Raw genomic sequence first — 10,654 nt, 5'->3', positions numbered from 1 at the left:
CTTTTCGGACTGTAGATGAAATAATCCCTTTTAAGGACATCCCCATGGGAGGAGCATTGTCAGTATCCTGGGGTCACATATAAAATCGTTCTTCCCAGTTTGTTGTTTAGAAATATTTTTCCTGTGATCCCCTGTGTAGGGGATCCCCTGTGATCCCCTACAGGACCACAGAGGAAATTGTCTTGTAGAATGTCCTACTTGCTGGCAAGAAACAACATTCATCATACTTTGATTCAAAGTTAAATCTAGTCTGCCTCCTACGCAACTGATGAACACAGCAGACACTAACAGAAGCAGCTTCAGCACATCCTTCTTTTTTGAGTTTTTAAGAGAAGACTCAAACCAAAGACTGAGAAGAGACTGTTGGTGAAACTGGCCTCCTTTCACAGAGGAAAGGTTAAGATAGGACAGTTCTTGTGGTCTTTCCCTAAGAAAATGCAGCAAGCAAACGGCTTTTTCAGTCATACTGCCATACCTAGATCAATACTTTCTACTTCTAACCTAATTGCCCAATGGATATCTCTACACTCTACACAAAGCAGAAGCAGGAATATCCCGCTGTCTTTGGGGCAATAAAAAAAACAAAGATATTACCTGGAAGGACGTCACTTCACCAAAGTGATAGATAATTATTTGCCGATCTGGGTTTACAAAACTCACAAAACCAATACTTGGCTAATCGGATGGGCTGTTCATCTACAAGAATTTATTTCAGTGTGGAATATCACAAAGGAAAATACAATAAAGTACATGATGCCTTGTCACAACTGGAACTTCCAATACTCCATCAGTTAGCTGTGCACTTGTACTTCCTTTACAGTGGGACAGTTCTCAGCAACTCCAAGTGTAAAAACATCTGGAAGGCTCAACAACAGGATCTGTTCAGCCAAGACCTTTACTAATATATAATGGAAAAAGAAGGAATTAATTAAACCTCCAATTGCAAGCTACACCATTCTGAATGACAAAGTCTACAGAGTTGTCAAGCTACCACACCAGAGAATATCAGGTCTATCTTTCTCCATCAATTACTTCAACAAATACTTTATCACAACCATGGTCACCCCATCTCTGGACGTTTCTGTCCAAATAAAACCTACCGGTACAAAAGATTGCAAGCATTGGTCTTTCAGCTAAGGGTTAACATAGATATTCAGGATTATGTGAGATGTTACTGTACTGTTGTAATGTTGAAAAATGTTTTTTGCAAAAAAAAAAGCTATTTGTCTTTGGATTAGCAAAGAAGACACCAAAATTCTTATGTCTCTTCCAAACTGTGATCGCGGCTAAACCTATTTCTACAAAGTATTAAAGTTTATTGTTGTAACATTACAAAACATGAAAAAGTTCAATCTACTGTATTTAATTAAGTAAAAAAAAAGAGGCTATCAGCTCTTTCTGGCAAACATGCTTTCACCTGTGAAAATTATTCATTAATGATTTATAGAGACCCTCAAAAGCCACTGAGGCTTGAGAAGCTGAATTAAGCTTTGCATTTCTCATACCACATTTAGTTCTGATAAACGAGCACACACCCATACACCTGTATACATCATTTTTGCATATTTATTGTTTCCAGCCTGAATCAGCCTGACTGCCTTTCAGGCACTCAAAATGACCTTGCTTTGTTGAAACAGAAGCACAAAAAAACAAAAAACAGGGAAAAAAAGTTATTTTCTGAGCGGCCAGTCTTTGTTATGGTAAAAAAGTGATTATAACAAACATGTAATGTTGTTTTGTTTCTTAAAATGTTACAGAAGTACTGGGAAAACTGGAATATAGCATATATAGCTCTTATCTGTCTCTTTCTTACTTTCCCTCTTCATGTCTCCTTCTCTCTTCCCCCATCTCCATTTTTGCTGATTGCTCTTCATCATTAATATTTCATGTGTAATGTGGCTCTTTTGGATAGTGCTAGCATGTGTGTGGGTGTGCGTGGCCCCCGCGAGCCAGTTGCGTGTGCTTGCATTGGCATATGTGCAGGCAAGCCGTGTGCGTCTGTTTGTGAGTTTGTGCAGCAGTATCAAATTCTGCTCGCACAGCTGTCAGCCAGTCTCAGCCTGGTTGTGATCTCTCTGTCTACCTCTCAACCTTCAACCTCTCCTTCTGTTTCCCTCTCTTTCTCCCTTTACAGAGTTTTTCATCTGCAGCCCTTTTGGTTCCGCAGCCTCTCTTTTGCTCTCTGTCTTCTTCTCTCCCCTCTGCTTTACGGGGTGTTCTTTTTTCCTGAGCTGCATCCTGTCTCCCCTCTCCCCCATCAATGCCCTCTTGATAACTCCCTCTGTGCTCTTATAAAACCCTTTCTTGTGCTCTTGCCTTGCTTAGAATTTGGTTTGGTTTTACTTTTAAGCTGTTCTTCTTAAAATGAGATGTTTTCAGATATTAGATTAAACTTCCAATGAGAATGTGAGCTTACTTGAAAAGGAAACAGAAAACTGTAAAAAAATATGGTTGTTGTATTTTGAAACAAACTGACTTAAAGTGATGAAGTTTGAAGTTGACAGAATTTTGAAAGTTTCTTTTTTACATTTTGTATCCTTATAAAATACTAACTAGTTCCTCTGACAAACATAGTAGCACATATACATTCTATAATTTTCACCATCCTATGGTATTGCTAACTATATAATAACCAACTATGTTTTAAGGTCCTGCTGGAAGTTGAAACTCCACCTATTAAAACATATCACTGACAATCCCTATTTTTGGCTGATTCAATTGTGCATTCACCATGATCTGTAGTGTTAGCTTTGCACCACACATTATGATGCCTGTAGAACAATAACTTTATCTTTAGTCTAAACTGACATGAGTAGCTTCTTACACATGATTGCTTTGTCTTTTTAATAACTTGTAGAAAACCTTAAATAAGACTTCTTGAAACTTTGTTTTATTAGTTGCATTCGTCTAGTCATTCTTCCACAAAGGTTCCATGTATAATATTCCTTATGCTCGGCAATATGCACAACTTTATGTTGGCCTTTTACTTGACATTTCAATAAAAACTATTAATATTTACATTTGAAATGTGGAGAAGTCTATAGAGTATGAATATCAAAATAGAGCACAGTATCATGTGAATTAAATATTTATTGTAGTGGTAGGATGCAATTAAAATTTTAAATCGAGTTAATTACAGGGTCTGTAATCAATTAATTGAAATTAATAGCATAAAAATATAAATATTTTATCAGCCTTTTAGAAACCCCTGATCATTTATGCATTTTTTTTTTTGGAAATCGTCTATAAAGGTGAGAAACAGTCCACGAACATTAACTATAGCAATATAACAGATTAACAACAAATCAAAAAAATTCATTCAAAACAAAAATATATTAAACAAATAAAACAACTATTTAACATAGCACAAATAACAAATGAGTGTTAAGGTGACAAATCAGAATCGTAATCAGAATCAGAAATACTTTAATAATCCCAGAGGGAAATTACTTTTGTTATATGCTCCAGATACAGTTATATACACACAACAAACCACACAAGATAATAAAGATATAAATATATACACATATAACTCTTCTGTATATGTACACATATGTATATATATGCATATGTATAGGTAAATCCAAGTAAAGTGATAGTGACGTTCAAAAATTGTGCAAGGAATGAATAAATGCCAATTACAGAGGGGGGGGGGGGTCTGAATCACTTGAGGGAGGCGTTGCAGAGATTGATGACCACAACTAGGAAATTATTTCCTGCGGCCCTCTGTGGAGCATCTGGGTAAGAGGAGTCTTCTGCTGAAGGAGCTCGCCTGCTAGACCAGTGTGTCATGGGGAGGATGTGAGTCATTGTCTAAGATGGACTGAAGCCTGGACAGCATCTTCCTCTCTGCCACGGTGGTCAGAGTGTCCAGCTGCTCCCCCACAACATCACCGGCCTTCCTGATCAGTTTGTTCAGTCTGTTGTTGTCAGCGACCCTCAGCCCACTGCCCCAGCATGTGACAGCAAAGAAGAGCGTGCTAGCAACAACTGACTCATAAAACATCCTCAGCATTGCGCCACAGATGTTAAAAGACTTCAGCCTCCTCAGAAAAATAGTCGGCTTTGGCCCTTTTTGTAGACCGCCTCAGTGTTTCTAGTCCAGTCCAACTTCTTGTTAAAGTACACTCCCAGGTACTTATACTCCTCCACAGTGTCAACAGGAACCCCCTGGATGGAAACAGGGGTCACAGGTGTTTTTGTCCTCCTCAGATCCACTATTAGCTCCTTAGTGTTTGTCACGTTGAGCTGCAGGTGGTTCAGCTCACTCCAAGTGACAAAGTTGCCCACCACAGTCCTGTATTCACTCTCCTCACCCTTTTCAATGCAGCAAAAATTGCTGAGTCATCAGAAAATTTCTGAAGGTGGCAAGACTCAGAGCAATAGTTGAAGTCCGAGGTGAAAAGGGTGAAGAGGAAGGGGGAGAGGACAGTCACCTGAGGGGCCCCAGTGTTGCTGACCACCCTGTCAGACACAGTTCTGTAGGCATATATACTGTGGTCTGCCCGTCAGGTAACCAACAATCCAGGACATGATGGGGGCCTCCACCTGCATCGCAGTCATCTTCTCACCTAGTAGAGCCGGGCGGATGGTGTTGAAGGCACTGGAGAAATCAAAGAACATGATTCTCACAGTGTTCGCCGGCTTGTCCAGAAGATTGTAGGCTCTGTTCAGCAGGAAAATGATGCTGTCCTCAACTCCCAGGTGGGGCTGGTAGGCGAACTTTAGTGGATCAGTGAAGGGCCTGACCAAGGGCCTTAGCTGCTCCAGGACTAGCTTCTCAAAGGTCTTCATGATATGGAACGTCAGTGCCACTGGTCTGTAGTCCCGAGGGTCGCTAGGGTGCGGCGTCTTTGGCACAGGAATGAGGCAGGACGTCTTCCACAGCAAGGGGACTCTCTGGAGGAGCATGCTCAGGCTGAAGACTAGGCTAAGTACTCCACACAGCTGATAGGAACAAAAAAATAAAGGTTTACTAAATCAAAATCCCCCCTCAGTTATTTGGGAAAGTGGTATGTTCCTGCCTTCCACCCTTCAGCTGCGTTTTCAGAACCTCAAAGAAAAGAACAGGCGTGAGTAAACCATTCAGACATATCACCTAAAGTGTGCACTCATTAGAACATATACATCAAAAATGGAATAACTTATACTAAATCTGTAACTAGATGTTAATTATGAAAAACTAGACAAACACAGTGTGGTGGTGGTAGAAGGATCCACAACATATGAGAAGTGTCAGTCATTCTGGTGATATGTTTCCGTGCATACACACTTTCAGGTGTATATGTCTGGTGAGCTACGGTTTCAGTCAGTAATTCGCCTTCCTCACCACGGTTCTATGAAAATGGCAGAAGATAAGAGAAGTGTGTACGAAGTGTATGAGGAGAAGAGAAAGGCCTCAGAAGAGAGAACCAGGACCGGAGTGTTTCTGGGAGATTTTTTCACACAATGGCGTAAACTCAAAGCACAGGTCTGGCTTCCCACTGATGCCTTGGTTGCGAAATTTCTACTCAACAGGTAAAGTTTGGCATGCTATTTGGAATCCATTTCACATCACTGCTAGTAAAACGACGAGAAATGGGCTTGTGCATGCTCTCACACACATTTAAAAGGCGTTCCCTCTCGGGGACAGGTACAGAGTCGTATATGTGTATTTTTTTTTAAAGTGGAGACGGCAAGTATTTTCAAAAATTCATGAAAATCCTCCCCTATACCTTTGAGCATGTTAAATATTTTACCAGTACTGAGAAATGTGTTGTTGTTGTAGAGGATACAAATATTCATATTTTTCACCTTCCTCTTACATAACAGACCACTTGTATGAAGTTTTGGTATTTGGAGCCATCTGAACGATCTAGGCCTCACATAAGGGGAAAATCAGGGCAAAATCAGGGCAATAACTAAGACATGATCCTAATATCAGTAGCCAGTTGAGTTGCTAATTCAAGCTAAAAAAACGCAACCCACCAAGAAGAATACTTCCCAATCAACCAGGGATGTCCCAATAATGTAGTTATTCTACTTTTTTTTTTTTAAAAGACTTTCGACCTACATAAAATATTTACATCGTTCATATTTTTAGTAATAAAAGAAAATGTGAAACTAAATAGGTGTTTCTTATTTTTCCCTAAAAATATCAGTTTTGTGGTTATAAAATACCAATATTTGAAAACTTTTGGTGGCAAACCTACCTTTGCAAAGCACTTTATCTAATTAAAACGTCTCAACATTCTGATTTGATATACATTTTATTAAGCAACTCTTTGGTAAGTTGAGTTTTTACAGCCAGATTGTTAGGATCAACTAAGAAAACAGACTGGCTTGGCCTTTCATGGATAACAAGATAAGACAGGCTTTTAGGAAACTGTCTAAGGATGCGGCTATACAGACAGTGTGATCAATTGAATATGTAAAGTTCTGCCAGTAAATGCTAGTGCTTAGACCCCAAAACCTTTAAGGTCGAAATGATTTTGCATCAGATGATATTAAGTAGCATTAAATGTCTCTTTAAACAGCAGCTTCAGACCAGTTGTGTGTTGTTTTTTGTGTGTAAGACAGACGGTGTTCAAAGACACTCCTACTGATTATAGGTGCACCCTGTTCTCTGCAGCTTAATGAACATAAGCAGAACTGATGCACACACCTTCTATTTAATACTCTCATCTCTCATTACAGGTTAAACAGTGCACACAAAAGGAAACTGTGTGCATGAGTGTGTGTTGTTGTAGTTATGTTGGTGTGCCATACGTACACTTGTGTGTCTCCTTGTGCATGCATTAAATCTGCTCTACCGTGGTCCCAGGCGTGTGATTGGCTGCGGATGAGAGCTAAGGTTGGCACACTAACATTTCCGCTGAAGGCCGTAAAGCAGTGGGCCTAGAGCGCAGGCAGCATCTGCCCCTCTGCTGCTGCCAAGATATACACACACAAACATCCACGCACACACAAACATACACAGTTTTGTATCAACACTCACAAAGATTAGCATATATGTAATGACACACTCCATAATTCAAAATCTCTTATTTAGCCTCCTGGCTCTCTGTGCCAATCTACCCTTGCTGCTGGCACTCTGTTGGCATCCACTCACCTTCCTGACCTCTCTCCATCGCCCCTGCTTTATCTCTGCAACAGCTATCCACTTTCTCCCTGTTTTTGTATAATTTGCACTGAGTTAAAATGTTTTCTTGGGCCCACATCTTTAGCATAGCAGTCATTGTACTCCTTTTTCACCTTTTTTAGTCCTTTGAAAGCACCACACAGTCATTACAGGTTTGCAAGCACTCCTCTTTCTCTCACATGCACATATACACGCAAGGGCATTTATGCCACAGCAAAACACACGTTTACACAACAGTGCATAGACACAGTGCTATAGGGCTATTTATCAGTCTGGAGCAGTGGCTTATGAAAGGTCAGCCTTTGAATTATGACAGAATCTCCTGGTCAGAGCAGCCTAAGCGTGGGTGGCAGAGCATTGACTGTGTGTGGGAGAGTGAAGAAGTGTGTAAGATCAGTTTGGATGGTTGTTGCTGAGTAACTGTACACTATTGTTTATGGACAAATACATGTCTTGAGTGTATAGGTGGAGTGGTGGTAATGCATCATAAGATCCTGCTGATGTTTAAGTGACTTGCTTGTTGTGCATGTGTGTATATGTGTGAGCTTTTTCAATAAGAACTGAGGCCTGTTACAAATATGGGTAGTAAAGAAATATAGAGAAATATACAAGCGGTTGAAGCACAACCACAAAATGTACATATATAGGTTGGGTATAGAACAGTTATTACCTGCTTTTTGTTTACTAAAAACAGGCTCCATAAAAATATATTGAAAATTTGATCCCTGGTGCAGTAAGTTTTAACTATAAAAGTTCTGTGGAAATATATATTTCAAGTAAAATGATAGCAAAGAAAACAGAATATTATGATGAGTGAAGTTAGTCATGTCAGTTTAAACGAGTGAACATGTTGATTGCAAATCTGCCTGCTTTACTCAATCCAATGGATCTGCTTGTAAATTACCCTAGCTCATTTAGCAATCCCATGAGGTTTTTGTGACACACATCCAAATTATAGGATTAGAATTTTGTCACGATTGCTTTTTTGTTCCTTTTGGTTTAAATTTTCAGCATGTTGTTGTTGCTTACTCTATTCTACTCTATTCCTATGGTAATTACTGTTAAATAAGGAAGCCATATCAGTTCATAACTGTGTTTAGTTTCTTAGTTTATTTTTTTGCTGTTTTGTACATTGTGCAATATTTAATTTTCATCTGATTCAGGATAAGTGTGCTCCTTTCATGTTTATTGTTTCTCTCCCCGTTTTTCCTGACTTACACTCACTAAAATGAAGCTCATTAAACCCACCTGTGCCTGCCCCATATGATAATTTCTGGCTAGTCAGTTTTTGCTTTTGTCAATATTTGAATTGAAAAAAAGTAATCAATTCTACTCTAAATGTGTTATATTATCCTANGGTAGTTACCGGACCAGATGTTTACTTTTTCTGGAATCGGGAGTCGTAGTGTTTTTCTGAAGCAGCGCTTGGTTATTTGCAGAAGGGCACATCAGTGCAGTGAAGGCAGAGTGAGGGAGGGCACGTTAAGTTCATCATGTGACCAGCCACGGTTACCGTGGCACGGTAGATCTACTGTAAGAGCTTGAGCTCTCTTGAATTACTCCTTTTCGCAGCAGCTTAGAAATGTGTTCCCTGACCTCTTTGTATTGATTAGGTGGAATGCGCCTGTATGGCTGAGAAACAGGTGTCTCATCTGAAACCGGGATTTCATGTTTCACACGATCTGTGTACCCCAAATCTTCATCGCGAAGTGCAAAGACATCTGCATAGTTTCCCAGGAGAACCTTTACTTCTGCCTGTTCTTCTGGTGTACCTCCAATGTGTAATCGGCTGAGCAAGTCCTGTATGTCACTGTCTGTTTCCTGACAATCCTTCTGATTGATGCTCACCTCCTCATGGTCAGCAGAAATGCGCTCAAACTTCACTTCATATGGGTCACCATCCATGCACTGGCCCTGACTGAGGGTTCCTATTCTAGCCTTAGGTGGCAGCCATAAATCCTCCTGGGAAAGGTTGATTACCTGGACTGGAAACAATAGGCTGTTAGTTGATACTAAGGTTGGGATCACAACTAACCCACCTGGCAGTGGAGCGTTTCCTGGTTCGAACAACATGCTCTCAAACTGTTTACTGTGACCCCTAACATAGACAGTGGTACCTGATGAGGCGGGAACTCGCACTTTGTTTTTACTGGCGACACGGGCGACAGATATCTTTTCCACCAGCTCAGCTTCCTGTACACGGTGGCAGGCATCCCTCCAGTTGGAATCCAGTTCCCCACCTAGAGCGGTGTCAAACTCGGAGAGAACTAACTGTCTACACCGCTTTGCAATGTTCATCCCTATTATGCCAGGCGGGGATGAATCTGTCTCTCTGGCATTGACCTTTTTTGTTCCATCATCTTTGATTATTAGGAAACCACACTCTGGAACAGTAAGTCCCATCACCTGTACGTCTAGTTCTACGTAACCCAAGTAGGGCAGTGGCAACTTGTTGGCTGCTGTTATTTTTAGCCACTTGGCAGTACAGTGCATATCTTCATCTTCTCCATGTAGATGATTCCTAAAGAAACTTTCGGTCAAAGTGCTTACATTACTTCCCGTGTCAAGCAAGCATCTGAGGGGAACACCTCCGATCTGGATATCCACCTCAGGGCACTGTCCTACAGCATGCTCCAGAAAGTGTTCTTTGGTCAGAGTTTCTTTTGAGCCTTCTGACTTGCCTCGCATTGCCCGGCTCAAAGCAATGGAGGGCTCCCGTTTTCCTGCACCGCAGAACTAGGCATGCCTGGAGACTGACTGGTAGGCTTACGTTGTGTGTTGCAGTATCTGGCCATATGTCCCACCCCCTCACATCGCAGACAAATCGGCTGACCGTCTCTGGTGTATTTGGGTTTAGGTTTAGTCCTAGCGCTCCTACTGTCTTCAGAACTGGTAGCCTGTGTAGTCAGCTCTCAAACTGCATTGGTTAATTCTCCTATTGCTTTGCCTTGTTGTGCGATTATTTTAACCACCTCTTGTAGAGTAAAAGTCAGATCTGTCTGTGCATTTATTGTGGAGTCGGTCTTTTCCAAGTTGTCATTTGGTCTGTTACCTACTATATTTCTATTTCTAGCCACATTAGCACTGCGTGGATGGTCCTCCATAGTCCACATTAATGCCTCCTCTCTAACATCACAGAGATTACAATCAGGTCTCTCTCTAATAAGCCTGCGTAGTTCACGTCGAAGGGTGGAGTCACGCACACCTTCAATGAACTGATCGCGGAGTGCTAGCTGCGTGTCGGGTACTACACCAGGAGACTGCTGTAGTGCAGAGTTTAGCAGCTGAGACAGGGCATGTGAATAATCCCGCAGATCTTCCCCATCTAGTTGCCGACGGGCATAGAAAGCATGTAAGAGCTGTGGAGTAGTGCGTTTCTCCCTAAATGCCTCCCTCAAGTATGAAAAGAGATCACGGGGTTGTCTTGCTTGCCCACCAATACGCAACTTAACTTCTTCTAAGGCAGAGCCCTTTAGCTGTGAGAGAATGAAATCAGTTTGATCCTCCCCATGCAAACCCCTAGTTCTCATTGCT

At 41.1% G+C, this 10,654-nt stretch overlaps 2 protein-coding genes across 2 annotated transcripts in view; both read right to left on the bottom strand.

Annotated features, from left to right (window-relative positions):
• Positions 1 to 3,775: 3,775 nt before the first annotated feature.
• LOC107085700 overlaps positions 3,776 to 10,654 on the bottom strand; it is a 16,859-nt gene continuing 9,980 nt past the window's right edge. The window contains exons 5-9 of the mRNA XM_015376185.1: positions 10,326 to 10,445; positions 8,717 to 9,843; positions 4,522 to 4,947; positions 4,127 to 4,317; positions 3,776 to 3,947 (exon numbers count right to left, since the gene is read on the bottom strand). Of these exons, the coding sequence (XP_015231671.1) occupies positions 3,776 to 3,947; positions 4,127 to 4,317; positions 4,522 to 4,947; positions 8,717 to 9,843; positions 10,326 to 10,445 (2,036 nt within the window). The remainder of the gene's footprint in view (positions 3,948 to 4,126; positions 4,318 to 4,521; positions 4,948 to 8,716; positions 9,844 to 10,325; positions 10,446 to 10,654) is intronic.
• LOC107085716 overlaps positions 9,625 to 10,654 on the bottom strand; it is a 14,110-nt gene continuing 13,080 nt past the window's right edge. The window contains exon 2 of the mRNA XM_015376206.1: positions 9,625 to 9,727. The gene's annotated coding sequence lies outside the window, so the exon portion shown is untranslated. The remainder of the gene's footprint in view (positions 9,728 to 10,654) is intronic.

The sequence above is a fragment of the Cyprinodon variegatus genome, unplaced genomic scaffold (assembly GCF_000732505.1).
Source record: "Cyprinodon variegatus isolate N-32 unplaced genomic scaffold, C_variegatus-1.0 Scaffold131, whole genome shotgun sequence".
NCBI lineage: Eukaryota > Metazoa > Chordata > Actinopteri > Cyprinodontiformes > Cyprinodontidae > Cyprinodon > Cyprinodon variegatus.
The sequence above is the reverse complement of the archived record's forward strand: the minus strand, read 5'-3'. Positions and strand labels throughout refer to the sequence as shown.